Source organism: Armigeres subalbatus, chromosome 2, assembly GCF_024139115.2.
Source record: "Armigeres subalbatus isolate Guangzhou_Male chromosome 2, GZ_Asu_2, whole genome shotgun sequence".
In the NCBI taxonomy this organism is placed as follows: domain Eukaryota; kingdom Metazoa; phylum Arthropoda; class Insecta; order Diptera; family Culicidae; genus Armigeres; species Armigeres subalbatus.
In genome coordinates this window covers 20,239,710-20,263,069 of record NC_085140.1, presented here as the reverse complement: position 1 = coordinate 20,263,069, position 23,360 = coordinate 20,239,710, and the positions used below count along the sequence as shown (strand labels likewise).

Genomic DNA, 23,360 nt, shown 5'->3' with positions numbered 1-23,360 from the left:
GCCACAACGCCCAGATTTGCCCAGAAACCCCTACCATCGCCGGCCGGCCCAGCATACACTTACACACCTACACTAAAAGTAAGTTCAATAAAAAAATCTAAAACTAAAAGTGAAAAAAAACTGAGTGTTTGAACTTCTGATCAGCGCAAAGAGCCGACCCTGAAAAAAGAGTTTGGGAACCCCTGGTGGCAAGGCCTGTGAGGTCTCGTCCCCAGCGTCCGCTTTGGTTAGGTCCCCGTAGTGAGAGTCCCCGCGATAATAATTGGCGCCCAGCTAAAAGAGAAGCGAAACTGATCAGAAGTTCAAAGGGAGTGCGAAAGATTGTAGAACTACCTAATTTATCAAAAATAGCTTATCAGGTGCTTTTTTTTTTTTTTTTTTTTTTTTTTTACAAGGGAGAATGCATTTACACACTAACCCAGTACACGTGCATTGTAGTTGCCAAACTACCACACGGAAGTGTACTGGAGTGTCGGACTCGACCATACCGGTAATACCGACTAAACTCCCTTGGGCTCCACCATCGTTTCCCCCAGGAACTACCTCGCAGTACTACTTCTGGGGGGACGGCAGTACTAAGCGTACTCACTCATTATCGCTCACACAGGCACTCGTCCCACGCGAGACTGACTCGCACCCCATTCACTCCATTTGAGTCTTACTTGGATGCTCTCCCGGACGCTCCGCTGCCATGCCTCGAGGTGTCAATAGCGGTAACTGCCTGGGCCTACAGATATTGCGCTACGACACTCTGCCTCAGCACGAGCAGATCAATCACACCACTGCCGAAGCAGACCATACGCTACCCTGCCGAAGCAGGGACACTCCCCATGCACCACATGTGCACAACTGTAGGTGTGTGGGTACAACCCACTGCTACCCTGCCGCCGAAGCAGCTTCTCCAAAGACCATTCGCTCCATGTGACCCTTTTCAGGTGCTCACTCTAACACTCCACTGCAATGCCTCGAGGTGTCGATGGGATACCTCGACTCCTGCCTCAGCATGTGCAGTCCATACTCAGACTTCTGCTGCGCTTTGAGGTGACAATAGCGGCGGGGACACGCCATGACACTCCTGCCTCAGCACAACCAGATCACTCACTCCCTGCCGAAGCAGCTCACGCGCTACCCTACCGAAGTAGGTACACTCCACAACTTATTCTAACACTCCACTGCCATGCCTCGAGGTGTCGATAGCGGTAGCAACGCTACGACACTCTTACCTTAGCATGTGCAGTCCATACTCAGACTTCTGCTGCGCTTCGAGGCTGCCATAGCGGCGGCGACTCGCTATGACACTCCTGCCTCAGCACAAACAGATCACTCACTCCCTGCCAAAGCAGCTCACGCACTACCCTACCGAAGTAGGGACACTCCACATGCCAGTTGGCACTCCCTCCCTGGGCTTGTGCTTTTGAAGCGGCACACAGTCGCTTTGATAGAGTCCGCTTACGGGCACTTGTGGTTTTTTGGGAGGGATTTTAGCAGAGCCCACTGCTAAATCCCACCACGCCCTAGGCAGTTCTCCCTGACTCGCAGACAGCTGGGGAGGGGTCGTCAAGCCCTTGGACATGGTCCCTGCTGCCCCCTTATCAGGTGCTTGGGTTGGTGAATAGGTAGGGTATCTGATCTGTGTAGTGCGAAACACACTTTCTGCAGAAATCACAGCTAGAGCTGCGCTTCTACTAGTGCGCGAACGTCGTTTAGAATATTTAATTTGAAGCAAAGTGTGCTAAATAGGTGCGCGCGAACAAATTCTAGAATTTTTTAATTTAATTTTTTTTCATTAATGGGTCTTGACTCAACAATATCATAGAATAAGCAATTTTCACGAACGCTACCTCTCTCGGTTAAATAAAAATACGAGCTGTACATCAGACAGTGTGGCTGTGTTGAATTTTGAAGAAATGGATTTGCAATCGGCATACCGACACATGGAAGTGTCTCATCTCGCCATAGACGAGGTGGAACATGAGCTTTTGATTAGGAATTTGTTATTTCACTTTGATGACCATGAGAGTGTCAAACGGCGCAAATTGAAAGATAGGATGAAGGAAGAAAGGAGTGTAGGGATTAACGCTACAGCATTTGCTAGAACGTGGAGAACGGCAAAGGAAGAAATTAGCATTATAAGATCACGAATACAAGTTATCCGTGGAATTTTCGAGAACCCTAAGGCTGATGCTAGGCAGAGGGAAAAATTGAAAACCCGTGTTGTACACTACCGCGTACGAATTGGACAGTTAGCGAGAGCAATAGATGCTCGTAAATTTTTAGCAGAAATAAATGAAATCGAAAACCAAATAGACGAGATTATTGCAACTCATTTTCCATCATCGAACTCAAAAACCGACACAAGCAAGATTAGGCCGCTAGGAGAGAAACTAACAGAAGTTTTAGATGAGGTTCGCACCGAGATCGCAACCTTGAATGATACGGTTGCTACTCTCGAAGGTGGGGATGATGGGGGAGAGTTAGATCAGACAAGTGGAGGAGCGATGATCGTTTTAGCTCAGAAGAAAAGTGAAATGGAATTATCAAGAAAAAGGACAGAGGAAATTTTGGGAAAGCTGAACGAATACGAACCAGGAAAAGAGAAGGAATTCGAGTATTTGATTGCTGCGTTCAAAGATTTCGTTGTTCATACGTCTGAGCAGCAAAGACTAAAAAGGGAACAAGAAATCAGAAAAGAACAGGAAAATTTGAAAGAAATGGGAAATCGAATAAAGAGGAAACAAAATCTAGAACGTCTACTAACTGAATTAAACGAAAATATGAATCAATCAGAGGTTGTTTTCTCTGGATGTACAGAAGGCACAAAAGATACGCCTCATTCAAACTCAGAATACGAAAGTCAGGAAACAATTAATAAGAATAAAATAAAAATCGGTTCAAATACCGTAGCTTCCAGTACTGCTGGAAATAGTAAGAGTGGAAACAAAGTTGAGTTTCATAGAGAAACTGAACACTCAATGGAAAGCGCCATTGAAGAAAGTGAGAGCTCAATGATTTCAAAGAAGAAATACATCAGAATGAAAGGAAAAATGAAAAACAGTAGAAAGGACATAAGAAAGAAAAAGAAGAAACACGTAAGCTCCACTTCGTCCGAAAAAACTCTCTCGTCGGATTCCTCTCAGAGTACAGAATTTTCGAGTTCTAGTAGCTCTATGAACTCATCGGAAGAAGAAAGTAGGGGAAAGAAGAGGTCGAAGAAGAAGCATAAGAAAACAAGAAAGGCAATTAAAAGGATACCTGTAGCCGAATGGAGGCTCAAGTATGATGGAAAGGATGAGGGGCGGAAACTGTCTGAATTTTTGAAGGAAGTGAAAATGCGTTGTCGGTCTGAAGATATTTCAGATCGGGAATTGTATCGATCAGCGTTGCATTTGTTCACCGGTCGTGCCAAAGATTGGTACATCGATGGCGTGGAAAATAAAGATTTTCGAAATTGGTCAGAGTTGAAAAAGGAGTTGAATAGAGAGATCCTTCCTCCAGATCTCGACTTCCAACTCGAAATTCAGGCAACCAATCGTCGCCAAAACCGAGGTGAAAGATTTGCAGACTATTTCCATGACATGCGAAAAACTTTCCAGTCGATGACAAGACAGTTATCGGAAAGAAGGAAATTTGACTTAATCTGGCGTAACATGCGTCATGATTACAAAAACGCTCTAACCGGTTCTGGAATTAGATCCTTAAGTAAATTGAAAAGGTATGGCAGGAAAATTGATGAAAATTTCAGTTTCCTGTGGAATGGAGATCAGACTGGAAAAGTGGGAAAGGAGAGAGGGAAGAAAGAGGTTGTTGAGAACATGAGTCCTATGGAAGGTTCGTCAGCCGGTACAATGCAAGCTTTAGTGGAGCAGTATCGACGACCACCCATAGGAACATGCTACAACTGTCGAACCCATGGACATCATTATGTTGAATGCTCCGAGCCAAAGCGTAAATTTTGTCATATTTGTGGTTTTCTTGACGTTTTTACTAGTGCATGCCCGGTGTGCCAAAAAAACATCAAAAGGTCAGCTTGAGGAGGCAAGTTGATTCAATGCACCAAAACCCTCTAACAGTAAACCAACTTTCCAAAGATCTCACTTCCTATGGATATAAGCCAATTTCAATCACCGATTATAACTCTGAACCAGATGTGGATGAAATTTTCGTTCATATGCGTGGAGATGGCAGGCCTTTCGCTAAGGTAAACATTCTTGGAATGGAAATCTTAGGGCTTCTAGATAGTGGAGCTCAGCGATCGGTGCTGGGTACCGGCTCCGAGAAGCTAATAAAATCGTTAAATTTAAAAATGTACCCCACACTTGCTTCAGTAAAAACTGTGGAGGGAAAGAACGTCCCTGTGAGAGGTCTAGTCCATCTACCTATTAGTTTCAACAATCAGACCCGAATCATACCCACACTAATAGCTCCAGAACTACGACGAAGACTAATTTTAGGCTTCGGAGATTTCTGAAGAGCATTTCAGATACGACCAACTTTGCTAGGAGAAGATGGGCAGGTTGGAATTGACGAGGTTGAGAGCACCGAAATTAGCGATGCTGGAGAATCTTCTCACGAACTCACAGATGAGCAAAGAGCTCAACTTGACGAAGTCAAAACGCTTTTTAAGGTGGCGATCGATGGTGAGACCCTCGACGTCACGCCTTTAATTACACATAAAATTGAGCTAAAAGAAGAATATAGGCGCTCCCCGTCAATTCGAATCAACCCATACCCCACTTCTCCGGAGATGCAAAGGAGAATTAATCAGGAGATTGATAAACTCTTATCACAAAAAGTGATCGAGAAAAGTAAAAGCGACTGGTCTCTGAGCACTGTGCCAGTGGCTAAGCCATCGGGTGAGGTCCGATTGTGCCTAGATGCCCGTCGCTTGAATGAACGAACTCAAAGGGATGCCTATCCTCTCCCCCACCAAGACCGTATTCTGAGTCGACTGGGTGCCAGTAAATACATGACGACGATAGATCTGACAAAGCTTTTTTGCAGATTCCGCTGGACGTCGACTCACGCAAATATACGGCCTTCTCGGTGGTGGGGAGAGGACTGTTCCAGTTCACCAGATTGCCTTTTGGCTTAGTGAATAGTCCGGCTAGTCTGTCTCGACTGATGGACGAGGTGCTAGGCTTTGGTGAACTGGAACCGAATGTGTTCGTTTATCTGGACGATATTGTCATTGTAAACGACACATTCGAGGCCCATCTTTGCAGTCTTCGAGAAGTGGCGAGGCGATTGAAAGCCGCAAATTTATCGATCAACCTAAGCATAGCATAGCATAGCATAGCATAGTTACGGTGTACTTCGTAGATTGGACACTAGTGATACTCATGTTTTTCTTTTGAAACCCTTATCCAGATTGCTATCAGAAATAGGTATTGTTAGAGGTGCCTCAGAAAGCAATAAATAAAAAATCATAAAAAGAAATCATGGTATTAGTCATCTGAGGTATTCGTTCCCGAAAACTTTTGTTTAACAATTCTACAATGTAGCACCTGTGAACATTAATATTGCTCATAGTTATAATTTAAATTCGCAACACATTCTACGCCTGGACAATGCTATATAACTTTTTCTTTTCTAATTGTGTAACTGCAAAGATAAATCGTTGTTGATACTCCAACCTCCTAAACTTGAACGATAAACCTTCACATCGTAGCTTCGATATCCTATCGTCTCATCCTTACTCTTTAATGTGGCCCAAAGTAACCAAATCGGCAGTCGCCCCATCTTCTCGTATCGAGATTTCCAATTATTTTATTGCCCCCCCGAAAACGTAAACAATCTTTTTCTTCAGTTTTCCCAGTTGTTCATGATTATCAATAAGTTCGGCTGTCATTTTACGTTTAATGGTTCGTGGTTCGAGTAGAGAAAGCGTCCGGTAGTTGCGCAAGCGTAAACTCTGGCGCATCTGAAATCTTTCTCTATATAGGCTTCATATAGGCTCATCATGGACGAATTATTTGATCGCACACGCACACAGTGAGTCATTTTGGTTCAAACCTTTTACGTGGCTATCAACAGTTTAAAACTACTACTCTTAACAGTTTAGAAATTTCCCTCTTATACATAACCCCGACTTTGTACCCACCTTGTACGAATCTAGTTTGGTGATCAGTTTGTTTCCCGATGGTTTATGTTCCGTGCTAGTCGTAGAATTTCTTTAGACCCTTATCCTAGTGTGTTGGTGAAGGACTAGACGTTTTCGTTTGAGTTTATTTTTCCATTTCCATTCCCCTGTATTGGGTGCCTTAGCTTTTATTTCATTTGACGAATTCAGGCTTCCTTTTCCATACGGTAGCGTTATTTTTCTCAAACATCCATCCGTCGCATGATCATGTTAATTACTTATCTTATTTCCTCTGGGTATAGTGTGTAATTTTTTACAATGAAACAAAGAAAACAAAATAATTGAAAAGCTTAAGCAACATTTAACGCTAGGTTATACACATTTTAAGTTATTCGAGTTGATCTGTTGCTTTGGCTTTTTGTCGATTGATAAAGCACATGGTTTCTGGAACAATTTTGTTTCAGTGCATAAATCAGTTTGAGTTTCGAATTTATTCCACCGGTCATAGTAGATCATGCATTTTCATTACTTTCATAGATCCAAATTACTCACGGTAAATCAACCAAACGATTTTGGTTTTGTTTATGTTGCTTTTGTTTCCAGTATGATATTCGGTTCAATACACTGAGACAAGTTTTGTTTTCAATTATGATTGGTATGGGTACTAATATCTGATTCATCTTCGCATCATTGATAACGCTCGCTTGAACTCGCATGCCCGTTTGTTCGTTCCGTTACATAACCGGCTAAATTACTAAAAAAAAACAAACCCAAACCTGGCAAACACATCAAATCAAAAATCTTAAAAAAACATGAAACGACTTAACATCCAACACCCACTCATCATCGAATCGGCTATGATCATCAAAAACTGGGTCCAGTACGAAGAGGAAGTGGTGACCACGACGGCGACCGCCAGCAGCACTTCGGCGTCCGGCGCTCCGATCAAGGGCGTTGCGGAAGCCAACCTCCGTGGCGTCACGTACCGGCCGCCTCCGACATCGATGCGAAAGTCGTCATCCTGTCTCGGGGGATGTACCGCCCGCCGGGGATCGAGCGTAAGTGTGCCACTCCTAGTCTACGTCTATGGTATCCCCTTTGTTTCTCTATGCAAAAAAAACATCAAACACACGTCCCAAAATATGCCCCTGCAATCGACACACCTTCCTTACCGTCCCCACATATTCATCCTGTGAGAACACATCGTCATTGACACCTTGCTTGTGTCGTCATCCATCATTGAACTGGACACATCATCAGCGCTATCAAAAATAAAGGTGCCCCCAAACACACGCGACGCGACTGTCGCGACGCGATTCTATCGCTTGGCGACAGCGATTCTGTCGCCGTTGGTATGGAAGCGTTTATCAAACATTGCCTGCAGCGACCAACGATGGAATCGCGGCGACTAGTTGTCGCCGTCGCGGCGATGAAATCGCTTAGATTTGGGGGAGCCTTAAACCATATCCTGCAGGGAAACAGTTCCGTATGTCTACAATGCACATTGACCAAAATCGGGTTATTTGGTGCGTATATTGAATAGTTCTTTAATAATCAATTCAGCGTAATGGTGTCTTCGAGACATTTTAGCAGTAAGTTATTACGCTTCTCTTGGTGTATTCAGCTTATTTGTCTACTTTTCAACATATAAGGTTAGGGTCTTCACAAAAGTTGTAGCAAAAGCTCTGCTGAAGTATTGTGATTCTCGAGATATTATAGCATTTTGCTCTTTCACCTCTGCCTCGCTTAGTTATGCGCCGTTAAGGTATTTTATCATATTGTGGTACTTACACAACTCAAGTGTAGAATATTACATAACAAATTAAGCACAATTTCACCACTAAGATCCACTTAACCAATATAACAAACTCAACAGAGGCGAAAGAAAAGCAAAAAACTACTAAAACTCGAACAATTCCACTGAAGAATATCTTTCCGTAAAGGGACGACAATATGCTGCATACCTTAGAAGCGAATGTGGAAAAGCTCACCGAAAGCTCGCATCGGTTTGACATTGGTTTATTTACTTTTTGCATGGCGCACAACTCGGCGCATGGGATCCGGCGCGTAACCGGTGAGCCAGTCTGCTAATTTTAGAAGAGAATCGCAATACTTTGTCAAAAACGCCAAGTTCGTAATTCCGTAACTTTTGGAGATTTGTCACATGTTATGCTGACAACCCCTTAAAAATGATTTCTTTATCATACCTTCATTTTCAATTCTACATTTTTTACATATTCTAGAAAGTATTAGATAATATTATAATACGTCCGTTAGCGTTTGCCAAGTTGAGTCAAGTACTGACAGTGGTGGAATTAAATGAAGTTGTACGAACTCGTCTTTTTAAAAGTAAAATACGCCTTTTGGTGGCTATTGCGACCTTTTTTTTGGGATGGATCGAAAGAAAAATTAATCATTTTTTATAACGTTACCTGAGATTTACCTTAGGTGAGCAGGGACCTTCTAAAGAAAGGTTTTCGTAAAAAAGGGTACAAAAACAGTTAATTTTTTACTTATTTTAGATATATCTGAAAATCCTACCAATTTTGAACTGGACCTTTTCAAAAAGGTTATGCAGGAAGGCATGTGCTTTGATGGGTGTCCTACGGAAGGCTGGAATACAAGGCTGAATACTCATAAGGCTGAACTCTAAAGGCTGAAATCTCGAAAGGCTGAAAATCTCAAAAGGCTGAAAGTATCAAAAGTCTGTAAAGCTTTAGAAGACTAAAATGTTTCGTAAGGCTGAAATTGGTGGGATACAATGAATCCAAAACGTACGATGGAGTACAAGTTGAACGCTTGAATAGTAAATAATAAATAAAGTATAAAGAATAAGGAATTGAATACAGAGAATGTAGAATAAAGAACCAAAAATAAAGAGTGAGAAATAAACAATAAGGAATAAATAATATAAAATAAAGAATAAAAAAATAAAGAATAAAGAAATAAAAAATGATTCAAATGAAAAATCAAAAATAAAAAAAAAATAAAAAGAATAAGAAAGAGAAAATAAGGAGCAATGAGCAAGGAACAAGAAATAAAAGGAGATAAAAAATCAGAAAGAAAAGGCAAAGAAAACGGATGAAAAAAGAAAGAAGAAGGAAGAAAGGAAGTAGTAGGAAAAATGTGGAAGAAAGAATAAGTAAGAAAGAAGAAATAAGAATGAGCAGGGAAGAAAGAAGGAAGACAGAACAAGGAAGAAAAAAGTTGAAAGAAGGAATAAAGAAGAAGGAACAGGGCAAAAGGAAGAAATAACGAAGAAGGTAGTTGGAAGACGGAAGAAGGAAAAAGAAAAAAGAAAAATGAAGTAGGAAGAAAATAAATAAAGAATATAGAAAAAGGAAAAAGGGAGCAGAAAGAAGAAAACAGTAGAAAATAAGAATGAAGAAACAAGAAAGAAGGAAGAAGGAAAAAGCAAGAAGAAAGAAAGGTTAAGGAATAAAGTAGGAAGAAAGTTGAAGGGAGGATGAAACAAGAAGAAAGAAATAAAAAAAAGAAAGAAAGAAGGAAGAAATAAAGAAAGAAGGATGAAAGGAGAGAGAGGAAAGAAGGAAGGTAGAAGGAAGAAAGAAAAAGGAATAAGGTGGAAGGAAAAAGGATGAATGAAAAAGAAAGAAAAAGAATAAAGAAGAAGAAGGAAAAATGAAAAAAGAAAGAAGGAACAAGGAAGAAAGAAGAAGATAGACGGGAGACAGAAAGTAGAAGATAGAAAGAAAGAACACAAAAGGAGGAAGATAGAAGAAAGGAGAAAGAAGAAGGAAGGAGGAAGAAAGAAGACTGAAGAAAAATGGAAAAAGAGATAAGGAAAAAGGATGGCAGAAAATGAAGAAGGACCAAGAAAAAAGAAAGTTGGAAGATGATAGAATAAAGAGAGACAAAGGAAGAAAAGAGGAATAAAGGTATAAAGATAATAGAAGAAGGAATGACGAAGAAAAAAGAGGGAAGAAGAAAGAATATGAAGGGAAGGCGGATGAACAAAGAATAAAAAAGAAAGAAGGGTGAAAAGAAGAAAGTAGGAAGAATAAAAAATATAGAACTAATCTTGGCAAGAATCAAAAACCAAATGCAAGAATCAAAAACAATTAATAAAGTCTTGTTCCTTTATATGCCACCCACAAATTTTTAGTGCTGTACTGAAAAAAAAAAAGAAAATTTGTGTCAAAATCGTGTTTTAGCCTTTCTTTATTTTAGTCTTTCTAGCTTTGTAGCCTTCCGTGTTTAGACTTATGAGTTTTCAGCCTTATGTAGAAATGCCGCTTTGATATGAGGCATTGATTAGTTTAGAATCGACAATCCAACAAATCTCTGGAGTTAAGGTCGTTGAATCTAAAAGTGTAACCAAATATCGTAGATACTCTTAGTGATACCTAGATTTAAATGCGTTTACAGTATATGTTCTCGGCTATCCGAGAAATCCCTGGAGTTAAGGCCTTTGGGTCTACACACGCAATCGAAGATCAGTCAGCCTGTTTCAAATATGGTACATACTCTTAGTATTACTATGGACAGAATGTGTTCACTGTATATGTTCTTGGTCATTCAAGAATTCCCTGATGTTGAGTCCTTTGGGCCTACACACGTAAACGAAGATCAGCCAGTCTGTTTCATGTTACGCTACATGCTCTTAGTGATATAAAGAATAAAATATGTTCACAGTATATGTTCTTGGCCATTCAATAAATCCCTGGAGTGAAGGTCTTCTAGACGCTCTTAGTGATATCAAAATTATTGCGAATCCCTTATGTCAGCGGTTCTCAACCTGGGGTACATGTACCCCTGGGGGTACCTCGCACAACAATGCGTAATGGCGGATGTATCGCAATTGCAATAAAAACTCATTGATAAAGTTTCGATATTTATTTATTCTAAAACTTTGTAACTTCAATATAATCTACCTGATTAAGACAAAATGTTTATTAATACGATAAAAATATGCTTCGGAACTGAATAGGATTTAAAGGTTTGAAAGCCTCTATTTGAGAGACATGAAGGACTTTACCGAAAAGCTTTGTAGCTTCGTTGCAGGCAGCCTGGAAGCCTCCTTCTAGGTGTTTCAAGAGGCTCTTGGAAGCCTCCTTTCAAGAGGCTCTTGGAAGCCTCCTTTCAAGAGGCTCTTGGAAGCCTCCTTTCAAGAGGCTCTTGGAAGCCTCCTTTCAAGAGGCTCTTGGAAGCCTCCTTTCAAGAGGCTCTTGGAAGCCTCCTTTCAAGAGGCTTTTGGAAGCCTCCTTTCAAGAGGCTTTTGGAAGCCTCCTTTCAAGAGGCTTTTGGAAGCCTCCTTTCAAGAGGCTTTTGGAAGCCTCCTTTCAAGAGGCTCTTGGAAGCCTCCTTTCAAGAGGCTTTGAAGCCTCCTTTCAAGAGGCTTTGGAAGCCTCCTTCAAGAGGGCTTTGGAAGCCTCCTTTCAAGAGGCTTTTGGAAGCCTCCCTTTCAAGAGGCTTTGGAAGCCTCCTTTCAAGAGGCTTTGAAGCCTCCTTCAAGAGGCTCTGGAAGCCTCCTTCAAGAGGGCTCTTGGAAGCCTCCTTCCAAGAGGCTCTTGGAAGCCTCCTTCCAAGAGGCTCGGAAGCCTCCTTCCAAGAGGCTCGGAAGCCTCCTTCCAAGAGGCTCTTGGAAGCCTCCTTCCAAGGAGGCTCTTGGAAGCCTCCTTCCAAGGAGGCTCTTGGAAGCCTCCTTCCAAGGAGGCTCTTGGAAGCCTCCTTCCAAGGAGGCTCTTGGAAGCCTCCTTCCAAGGAGGCTCTTGGAAGCCTCCTTCCAAGGAGGCTCTTGGAAGCCTCCTTTCAAGAGGCTCTTGGAAGCCTCCTTTCAAGAGGCTCTTGGAAGCCTCCTTTCAAGAGGCTCTTGGAAGCCTCCTTTCAAGAGGCTCTTGGAAGCCTCCTTTCAAGAGGCTCTTGGAAGCCTCCTTTCAAGAGGCTCTTGGAAGCCTCCTTTCAAAAGGGAGCCTCCTTTCAAGAGGCTCGGGAGCCTCCTTTCAAGAGGCTCGGGAGCCTCCTTTCAAGAGGCTCGGGAGCCTCCTTTCAAGAGGTTCAGGAGCCTCCTTCAAGAGGCCTCGGGAGCCTCCTTCAAGAGGCTCAGGGAGCCTCCCTTTCAAGAGGCCTCAGGAGCCTCCTTTCAAGAGGCTCAGGAGCCTCCTTTCAAGAGGCCCGGGAGCCTCCTTCAAGAGGCTCAGGAGCCTCCTTCAAGAGGCTCGGGAGCCTCCTTTCAAGAGGCCTGGAGCCTCCTTCAAGAGGCTCAAGCCTCCTTTCAAGAGGCCTGGAAGCCTCCTTCAAGAGGCTCGGAAGCCTCCTTTCAAGAGGCCTGGAAGCCTCCTTTCAAGAGGCCTGGAAGCCTCCTTTCAAGAGGCCTGGAAGCCTCCTTTCAAGAGGCTCAGAGCCTCCTTTCAAGAGGCTCAGGCCTCCTTTCAAGAGGCCCGGAAGCCTCCTTTCAAGAGGCTCGGAAGCCTCCTTTCAAGAGGCTCGGAAGCCTCCTTTCAAGAGGCTCGGAAGCCTCCTTTCAAGAGGCTCGGAAGCCTCCTTTCAAGAGGCTCGCCCGAGCAGCACAAATCAGACGAAACTGGTTACAGCAACTTCATTGTGACTGAATCTGGTCATATATGAGTTGCACCAACCTATGTGAAACATGTGTGCTGCTAGGGCGGAAGCCTCCTTTCAAGAGGCTCGGAAGCCTTCTTTCAAGAGGTTCGGAAGCCTCCTTTCAAGAGGCTCGGAAACCTCCTTTCAAGAGGCTCGGAAGCCTCCTTTCAAGAGGCTCGGAAGCCTCCTTTCAAGAGGCTCGGAAGCCTCCTTTCAAGAGGCTCGGAAGCCTCCTTTCAAGAGGCTCGGAAGTCTCCTTTCAAGAGGCCCGAAGCCTCCTTCCAAGAGGCTCAGAGCCTCCTCCAAGAGGCCTGGAAGCCCCTTTCAAGAGGCCTCAGGAAGCCTCCTTTCAAGAGACCTGGAAGCCTCCTTCAAGAGGCTCGGAAGCCTCCTTTCAAGAGGCTCAGGAAGCCTCCTTTCAAGAGGCCCAGAAGCCTCCTTTCAAGAGGCTCAGAGCCTCCTTTCAAGAGGCTCAGAAGCCTCCTTTCAAGAGGCTCAAGCCTCCTTTCAAGAGGCCTCAGAAGCCTCCTTTCAAGAGGCCTGGAAGCCTCCTTCAAGAGGCCTCAAGCCTCCTTCAAGAGGCTCAGCCCTCCTTTCAAGAGGCTCTTGGAAGCCTCCTTTCAAGAGGCTCAGGAAGCCTCCTTTCAAGAGGCTCCGGAAGCCTCCCTTTCAAGAGGCTCAGAGCCTCCTTTCAAGAGGCTCAGAAGCCTCCTTTCAAGAGGCTCAGAAGCCTCCTTTCAAGAGGCTCAGAAGCCTCCTTTCAAGAGGCTCAGAAGCCTCCTTTCAAGAGGCTCAGAAGCCTCCTTTCAAGAGGCCTCGGAAGCCTCCTTCAAGAGGCCTCAGGAAGCCTCCTTCAAGAGGCTCCGGAAGCCTCCTTTCAAGAGGCTCGGAAGCCTCCTTTCAAGAGGCTCGGAAGCCTCCTTTCAAGAGACTCGGAAGCCTCCTTTCAAGAGGCTCGGAAGCCTCTTTTCAAGAGGCTCGGAAGCCTCCTTTCAAGAGGCTCGGAAGCCTCCTTTCAAGAGGCTCGGAAGTCTCCTTTCAAGAGGCTCGGAAGCCTCCTTTTAAAAGGCTCGGAAGCCTTCTTTCAAAAATTTCGGAGGCTTCCTTTCAAGAGGCTCAAAAGCCTCCTTTTACGTGGCTCGGAAGCCTCCTATCAAGAGACTCGGAATCCTACCTTCAGGCTCGGAAGCCTCCAAAAATCCTTAAAGTCTTGTAGGAAGTTTTATGAATACTCGTTGACGGAGCAACGAAAATTCCAGACATCCTCTTGGAGAGTCATATATCTCGTTAGTTTTCCGGTCCGTTTTTCATATATTTTATGAATTACGCCTATTTTCATTTACAGCGAAAAAATAAAGGGTACCTCAATATACGCGAAAGTTCGAAGGTACCTCTCAAGAAAAAGGTTGAGAACCACTGCCTTAAGTCATGGGCTAGTTTGTTGTTGGGAGTAGCTATACCCGCCCCAGTTCTGCTGTTATCTTTGGAGCAATCAGTGTATATTTGCTCGTGAGTTTTGTAGCGCGTTGCGGCAAGTTCGTTGAATTTTGGTAGTACGGTGTTTTTACTAGCTCTAACTTTGATACTGCGCTTAAGGTTATTGTCGATTTTTGGGGGCTTTGCATACCATGCTCTGTCTGAAGTTCTCACATATTTGCACACATCTCCGAAGGTCCACTTGGTTGCGTCCATTAGAAGTGATCTTGCTCTCGATAATACAGGATATTCAACGCTGTATTTTTTTTTCCAAAAGTCGAACAGACAACTGGCCTAGACGTTCAATAAGTGCTAATCGGAATGGTAGGCATCCGGCTTCAGCCATAACGGAAGAGACAAGACTGGAAATACACCAAAGGCTTTTCGGATTCCTTCGTTGTAGGTGGGACCTAGATTTTGTTCCATCGCTTCAATATTAGAGCCCGTGATGCCCAAACTGAAAAAAAAGTTTCGATACAACTAAGGCGAAACCTATTTTTAGTAGAATGATTCTATTGCTTCTTTTGAGTTGGTTTCCCAGTATCTGCAGAAGACGGAAACGTGATCGATAGGATAGTTTAACAGCTGAGAAGTTTTAATTAATTGATCTTGCAATCATATTCCCAAAACTCTGAAAGTTTTCACTCGAGGAATAGGAGTCCGGTTCATTTTGAAGGTCCGCCCCCGTTAACGGTGTTATATCAAGCATGCAAGGAGTAATATAGATTTTGTTGGAGCTATTGTAAATCCTGCCCCGGTGACCCATTTCACGACTGGTTCAACTGTTCTCCTTAATGTTTTGCTGATCGTACATATAATAGAATTTCTGCATCAATTGGGATTTCGTCGAAAATAGGCTGCATAGCTACAAGAAAGAGTGTAACAGACAGAATAACATGAGAAACCGAGCATAATGATACATCGGGAGCTTGTGATACTCCAGTGGAGGGATCAATGCGAGTATGTTGAGGAAAACCATGAGGAAAACCATGTCATGGTGCACAGCTAAATCCAGGATAGCTTCACCCCTTTTTTAAGATTCTGATGCTGAGTTGGTGGTATTACTCCCCCAAGCAATGTGGTGAGCGTTAAGATCACCTAGTATAAGGATTGGTTTCGGTAGCTTTTCCAAAAGCTTACCTAACATCTCGGTAGCATTTTTATCTTTCGGAGGCAGGTAGATAGAAGCAACCGTCATTGTTGCTAGTGTATGTATGTAACTGGACTGCTACTCCTTGGACGTTCGTTTTGAAGTGAATTTGCTTGTAGAGTGTTCCATTCTTAATTGCTGGTCCGGCTCCTTGCCTACCGTGCATTGAGCAACGGCTGAGCAGTAGATGAAAGTTTTGTCCTATAAAGTCAGGTTGTAATCGGCTACTATCGGCATTCGTTTCTTGCAAGCATATTACAGTTGGTTGATGTTTTGCGATCAAAATTTGAAGCTCATTTTTGTGAGAGCGGAGTTCCATTGAACTGCAAATGACGAGGTCTGTTGTGTCGCTAAATCAGATTCTGTTGAAGCTTTCGATGCTTCCGATGGAGTGGTAGGTTCATGAGAGTCGTGATTAGACTCCAGATCCTTTAGATGGCTGGGCGATGAACAATATGCTGAGAACAGTGGTTTCTCTCCGCTTGCCGTTTCGCTGATATTCACTGTAGAACATTTGTCATATCCTGAAGTGTTGAATAAAAGGGGTGGGGTTTGGACGTTTCACTGGTAAGAAAGGTATTTGAATACCTGCCCGGAATTCTGGGCAACCCACGTCGACTGCCGCCAGAGGCTCATCAAATTAGACTGGAACATCTCTGATCAGGGTTGACGTGGGAAACCTCGCGCTCGGTGAAACGAGTTGTGATGATTTGGTGATGTGGTGTTTTGCATGTTCCAAGGTCTGAAAAGGTGAAGGATCTTCTTTGCAAAGTATGTGGTAGCAGTTCGACTCTAGTTTGCGTTTATAAATTGTAAAGAAAAATGTTCGTGAATGTACTTGTCGACTGGATTCCAGGAGGAAGGGAATGATGCACGGCATTGGTGGCTTGCCTCGTCCGATCTGACCCCGCTCTCGCTCTCCTCGTCGAGACACGCCGGTAGGCGCGATAATGTTGTTGCTTTTCATGTGGAGTGGAGCGATTAGCCTTGAATTAATCGGAAATGTGGTGGTACGTAATTGTTTATTGGGTGTAATACTTGAAAGAACACTTGCCCGTAGAAGCGGGCTGCCCACGCCGACTGCCGCCAGAGGATCATCGGAATTTTCCGGAACGTTTCTGGTCAGAGTCGGCGTGGAAGGCCTCGCGCTTGGAGAATCAAGGTGTAGATAGTATTGACGTCATATTCCTGCTTGTCGATTTTGCGGTTGTCTCGTCGCTTAGATGGTGGAGAGATGAAAGGTTGGTCTTTTTGAGGTACATACTCGATCGATACTATTCCCTGCACCGTGTTAAGAGTAGGGTGGGGAATAATCTCGATTTTGGTGCCATCTATTAGCTTCGTTATTTTGGTAATTTGTGCACAATGCGTTGAGAGCTAGTCCGAAGGATGTAGCGCGATCATCGGCCTTCTCGGGATGCTTTGATTGTTCTGGCTTCCTAAACACTGATTTCTTGTTCGATAGACCTACCCACTATGAAAGAGTCTGGTATCGTTTAGTTTGCGGCGTAAAACAAGCACCATCACCTGACCCAATTCGTTAGGGCCAAGCATCCACTCCGGTACATTCATTTTAGATGTCATTTCTGCCGTGCCCTCGTGAGGGCCAGGAGAGTTGCTAGACATTTATCTGGTGCAACCAGTAACTTTTCAAGACTTTCAGCCTTCGCAGTAGAAAAAGTACGAAACTACGACGTTACTGTTTCTGCTGTTTGTTTGGCACTATCTAGCCCTCGGCGCACTACACTTTGTTTCTAATATCGAGACTGTGAGCGTGTGGGGAGTGCGGGATTTCTCTTGTTGCGGACAGCAGAACGATCGAGCGATCGGCAGAAATATTGTGTTCGGCATTGCGCGCCTGGTAGGCCGGTAGTTAGTTTGTACTACTTTTCGCGCCCGATTCATGGCTAGGTGAAATCACTGTGTATAAAGAATGGCACGGTCGTATCGCTTATCAGAGTAAATCCAGATCCAACGATGCCTACCAATTAACTGATAATCCTTCCTGTGGTTTTTGCGGAGACGCAGAGGTAAACACGGTCTTCAAATAGCAAAAACCACCTACTAATATTCCTACCTTCTTCCTAACTGACTACAAGGACGTGGCCGGCGCCGTTATTGATCATTTGAATTTTAGAGTCACTGACACTTGCACACTGAGAATGCTTGTCAACAATCCCAGTCAATCATTCAGTTGATTCTTTGTGTAATTTCACTGATTCTGGTCAATCACGGAGTAGCAACCATAGATATGTGTCAGTTAAAGCTAAGCTAAGCTAATATCGAGACTGTGAGCGTGTGGGTATTATGAAGCACAGCGACGAAACCGCGTGATGTTTGCACTACCGAATTTACACTAAAATCACTTTCACAAAATCTTTGGTGTCCTTGAGACGATTGGTGTTTGACGTCGATGTTACACTACCGACGAGGGATTCTAGATCCAAGGAAACACTACAAAAAGTAATTACTCCCTTGAGGTAATTTGCGCGTGTTGATATACCACTGTATCCCGAACGCGAAGTGAGAACAAATACTGTGAACGCATTTTAATCTTAGTATCACTAAGAGTATCTACCATATTTGAACAGACTTGCTGGCCTTTGGTTACGCACGTTGATCAAAAGGCCTTAATTTCAGGGTTTACTTGAAAAACCTAAGCATATTTTGTATGGCAGTCTAAAATAATGGTTGCATACATACCACCACCTAGCGGTCAGAATCTAAACTAATCAGTGCCTCATATGAAAACACATGCCTTCCTGCAAAACCTTTTTGAAAAGGTATCCAGCTTAAAATGGGTAGGATTTTTAGATATAACTAAAATAAGCACCAAAAATCTCTGTTCTTTTTACGAAAACCCCTCCCTGCAAGCTACCCGCCCACCTATAGTACATCTTAGGTAACGTCCTAAAATATGACTAATTTATCTTTCGATCCATAAAAAAAACCGGAATTGACCAAACAATCAAAGGTTATAACAATTTCAATTTGGGGTCAATATGACCCCAGAGCACAGACAACGTAAGTTTTTTTTTGATAAATTTAGACTGTAGCGGTTATTTTCAAGATTTTTCTAAGTGAATTTGCACATATCGGACAGATCTTCGGCAAGTTTTACCTACTACTACTGGGGTCATATTGATTCCAGAGAACAGACAAAAGGTTAATAAAACAGTAACTTGACAAGGGGTCAAATTGTAGCAGACAATCTCATACGCATAACAAAGTACAATTAATTAACTTCTATCAAATACCTGAACTATCGAGTTGTAAACGAATGTAACTTCAAAGCACCATGCGTCTCCATATGCTTGTATGTTTATGTGATGAATAATTTTTCAAAGCTGGTTGACATAAAAAATAATAAATCTCCAAAAGTAATGAAATTACGGACTTAACAAGAGATGATTTGGAGATCTGATTGAGCTTCTCCAATTTTCGACCTCGAACTTCACTACACTCTCGTCATTGAAGCCGTTTTTCATATATAATCTATTGTGGTAAACTACAACTAAGCCTTCGATTCAGAAATTTTATTAGAGAACTAAAAATATTCCGAACCTCATATATACGAAATACCAAGTTTATTGAAACACTGCCCAGAAGATGACAAGACAAATAAAATCGTGTGAATGTTATCAGACAGCGGCGCCATGCAAAACATAGGGTGCATCTGTCCGCTCTGGTACAACACAAGTGTTTCTTGTGGAAAATAACTGTGAAAGCTTCACCAAAGACATTTTTTTCGACACTAAATATGTTCAACACAGTCTTCGCTTCTCCCCAGTATCCTGCAATTCATAATTCCCATCATGTACACATTCAATCACCTAAAAATATTCCCGATGCGTCAAACCATGCAATGCACGTGCGCTGTTGCCTGAGCTGCTCCCTGCGATCATAAAATGTTCTCCCTGTAAAAAGATATCCGCAAAATCTCATTGGCACCCCATCGAACAGAACTCTTACCACCGTCAGGCCGGTCCCAATGCTAGTCATGCAGTTACAGTTTGAAACTTCATCCGTCAGCTTTTCCCGCTAGCCATTGTGGTGTTTATGTATATGAAACTGCAGCTGATTTTTCCACGGTTTAGTTTTTCGTGCAAATTCTGGAGGAAATTAATTTCTCGTGAAAGTTTGAAGCCTTCCTACTTGGACATGTGGAAAGAAGTTCGGGAAGTTTTCCGTGGACATTCTGGAGTATTTGCTTTTATTCGGAAATTTAGGAGATTTCTCATGTGATATTGGGAAATTCATGATATTTTACGTGAAAATTTGAGAATGTTCACATGAAAAAAATTAAAACATCCGAAAAGTTCTGTTAAGAAAAACTCTAGGAAACACGAAATATTTTTCCAAAATGATTGAAAGTTTTTCGTGCGGGAAATTCCCGAGAAAATATGGGAAATTTCCTGTGGGAATTGATTGATTCTTCGTGAACACAACGAAAATTTGTTATGGCTATTTGAGAGATTTTCTGAAAACAGTACGGGAAATGCTTCGTCGAAATTCGGAAAATTTTCCTTGAAAATTGAAAGAAGTCTTCAGGCAAATTTTCATCCAAATCCATGAAGCTTTAGGGGTGTATCAAACGAGATTTGTGAATTTTTGGACTTTTATATAGGGGAACGGTTCGCCACTTCATCTATTTTCATCCCATCAAAAACAAAGCAATGGGAAGGAATTTAGTTTGTTTATTATTTTTGTGATTTTTTTCAGCAGTGAGCACGCATGTTGACAAAAAGAAGCGACGAAATTGGTGCCGTATTTCTTTGTTTAGCGATGAGATGGATATATGTACAGTGAGATGGAGATTGGAACAGTTCCCCTACCAATAAAATATTATGAAAATTAGTCACGACAGAATTCATCATTGAATGCAAAACTCTGTAACAGATATGTACCAGGTCATAGTTTCAAGTTTCTGTGATGTAAATAATAAAATCATGCTGTATGTTTGCTCTATTCAATATAATTATACCTCAGATATCCCTGTTTCAGCATTATACTGTCACAGAGCTTATATCTGAACAGATGTCCTTATTTCATGGAGTTAGGATCTCAGATCTGACAGCTTACCTGAAAGCATTTCCAGCGTATTCATAAAGGCTGCGAAGCATGTTGATGTGTTGACATATAATAAATAGTTTATCATCACATTCAAGTATTCAAAGTTCTTCGAGAACCTCCTAGAGCTTGGGCCCGTATGTTTTAGTGTAATACAAAGGATAGAATGCGTTCATGTTATAAGTTCATTGCAATCCAAGAAACTAAGTAAGTAGTAAGGTCTACACGACTTGAGGTTTTCCCATTATCCCATAACTAAGGATATCCTCCAACAAATGTGTAGATGAATTGATATCAAATGATTTCCGTTTTACTTTTACGATCAAAATATCACAAGTCGGTCAATAAACCGCATGGTGCGTTTTGGCAGAACTCCGACCAATCATAAAGAATATTTCTAAAGGAGCCCCAAAAAAATAATGAGGGAATTCCTGCAGGAATTTTTAATTGAATGCCGGGAGAAATATCCAAATCATTTTTTTTTAACTTCCGACTGCACTCACGAAGGAATTTTCGAAACAAATTCGTTAAAGATTTTACTAAAGGAATATTAAAAAAATCTCTCAATAGAAGTGTTTAGTAGCCTTCCGAGCAAAGGCGTAGGATAGCCAATCCGGAGATGGGGAGTTCGATTCTCGGTCCGGTCTAGGATGTTTTCTGGTGGGAAACATTCTCGACACCCTGGGCATAGTGTATCCATTGTACTTGCCATACCAGATACATACTCATGCAATGGCGGCCATAGATAGCTTTCAATTAATAACTGAGTTAATATTAGTAGAATACTAAGTTGAAAAACAGGCCAAATTCCAGTTGGAAAATTTTACCATTATTTAATTTTAAAAATCCTTCGAAAATTCCTTTGAACATTACTCCACGTACTCCATCCCCTTCCTCCGGGAAAGAATCCAGTAATTCTTCCAGGAAAACCTTCGGAATTTTCATCAGAAATCAGTTCAATACTTCCACATCGAATTCTTTCCCAAATTTCCTTTAAAAAAAATTTTAGGGCCTACGGAAATTCTTGCAAGAATTCCTTCGGCAACATCTTGAGGAATACTTTAAGAAATTCTCCCAGGAATTCCTTCCCAAATTTTAGAACAAAGCTTTAAGATATTCCTGTGGAATTTCTGAACGAATTCCTGAAGGATTTATGAAAGGACTCCTGAAGGATCTTTCAACATTCTGCGAGTTCTCCAACAATTTTTTTGGACGTTGCTACAACATTTGCTTCAGATTCCTCCAGAAATTTCTCCGGAAACAACTTCGAAGGTGAATCTTAAAATTTATTTTTCAATTCCTCCGGTTTATGCTTCGAAAATTGAGAGTTTCTTTAGAATTCAAAACTACCTCTTGGAATTATTTCGAAATTTCTTTAAATCATTCACATTTACGATTTCCTATAGAATTTTCTTCGGAAATACCTTCTGAAACTGCTTTAGAACCACCTGTGGAAAATAATTTGGAAATTCTTTCGGAAATCCCTTCAAAATTTGCTCAGGGGATTCTTCCGGTATTCCTTAGGAAATTTCTTTAGGTATCGAAAATTCGAATTTCTTTAGAAATTTTGTTTAAAAATTACTGGGAAGGGCCGGGAATGCCGTTCAGCCCAATTCCATTTGGCCAAAGGCCACTAGGCCGAAAGTTGTTTGGCCGAATATACCATCAGGTCGATAGACCATTAGGTCGAAAGCCATTTGGCCGAATAGGACATTTGAGATTTAAAAAAAGACAGGAACATCGTCTTCGACCAGAGGTCGTACAGGCTGAACACTTAACACCTAGCATAACATAACATAACACCCAATGGACCAGTGGAGAATTTTTCGATCACGAAAAGTTTTCTCCTTACCAGGGAGGGAATCGAACCCACACTCCATAGCACTTGCGCTTGGCGATTGACGTCGCTAACCGCAAGGCCACGAAGCCCACAGATTTGGCCGAATAGGAAATTAGGCCGAATAGAACATTCAACCAAATAGGACATTTGGCCGAATAGGACATTTGGCCAAATAAGACATTTGCCCGAATAGGGCATTTGGCCGAATAGGACATTTGGCCGAATAGGACATTTGGCCGAATTGCACATTTAACCGAATAGGACAGTTGGCTGAATAGAATATTTAGCCGAATAGGCCATTTGAAAAGTGGAAAATGAGGTGTGAATAGTGAAACGTCCCACTTCTCACTGTGAAAAGTGAGTAGTGCGATGTGAGAAGTGAGACGTCTCACTACTCACTTCTCACTTCTTATTTTTCACAGTGAGAAGTGACAAATGAGGAATGAGAAGTGAGGCTTCTCACTTCTCAATCCTTAATTCTCAATTCTCACTGTAAAAAGTGAGTAGAGTGAAGTGAGAAGTGAGACGTCTCACTACTCACATTTCACAGTGTGTTTCTTTCCTATCTTCTTGATAATTTTGTTGGTATGCCGATTTACGTTTTTTTTATAAAAAAAACTTAGGAAAAGTTATGTTTCGAGAAGGTTTGACAAAAGCGCCATTTATTTAAACTATTTTATCTTTTTTTTTCAAAAATTACAGTTGATTGACAGTGTTTTAAAATTAATCTTCTTCTATATACATAAAAATGAATTTCTGTCTGTCTGAACCTTATAGACTCCGAAACTACTGAACCGATCGGCGTGAAAATTTGTATGCAGAGGTTTTTGGGGCCGGGAAAGGTTCTTAGAATGGTTCGAGACCCCTCCCCCTTTGGAAAGGGGGGCTCCCATACAAATGAAACAAAAATTTCTTCACAACTTGGGAATTTATCAAGCAAATGGAACTAAATCTCGAATGTGAAGGTTTAGGAAGGGAAGATATTTTTCTGTGGTAGTTCGAAACCCCTCCCCTTTCTGGAAAGGGGATCATCCATACAAATGAAACAGAAATTTCTGCATAACTCGAGAACTAATTGGAGAATAAATCAGTTTTAGGCGAAATGAAGTTCGCCGGGTCTGCTAGTATACGATAAAGCAAACTCCATCAAAATTGACCAATCTCTCTGTTTTATATCGTCA

At 42.1% G+C, this 23,360-nt stretch overlaps 1 protein-coding gene across 1 annotated transcript in view; it reads left to right on the top strand.

Moving 5' to 3' along the window:
- Positions 1-23,360, top strand: part of LOC134218133 (potassium channel subfamily T member 2) — a 651,711-nt gene that overhangs the window by 614,856 nt on the left and 13,495 nt on the right. The window contains exon 22 of the mRNA XM_062697009.1: positions 6,961-7,137. Coding sequence (XP_062552993.1) covers positions 6,961-7,137 — 177 coding nt within the window. The remainder of the gene's footprint in view (positions 1-6,960; positions 7,138-23,360) is intronic.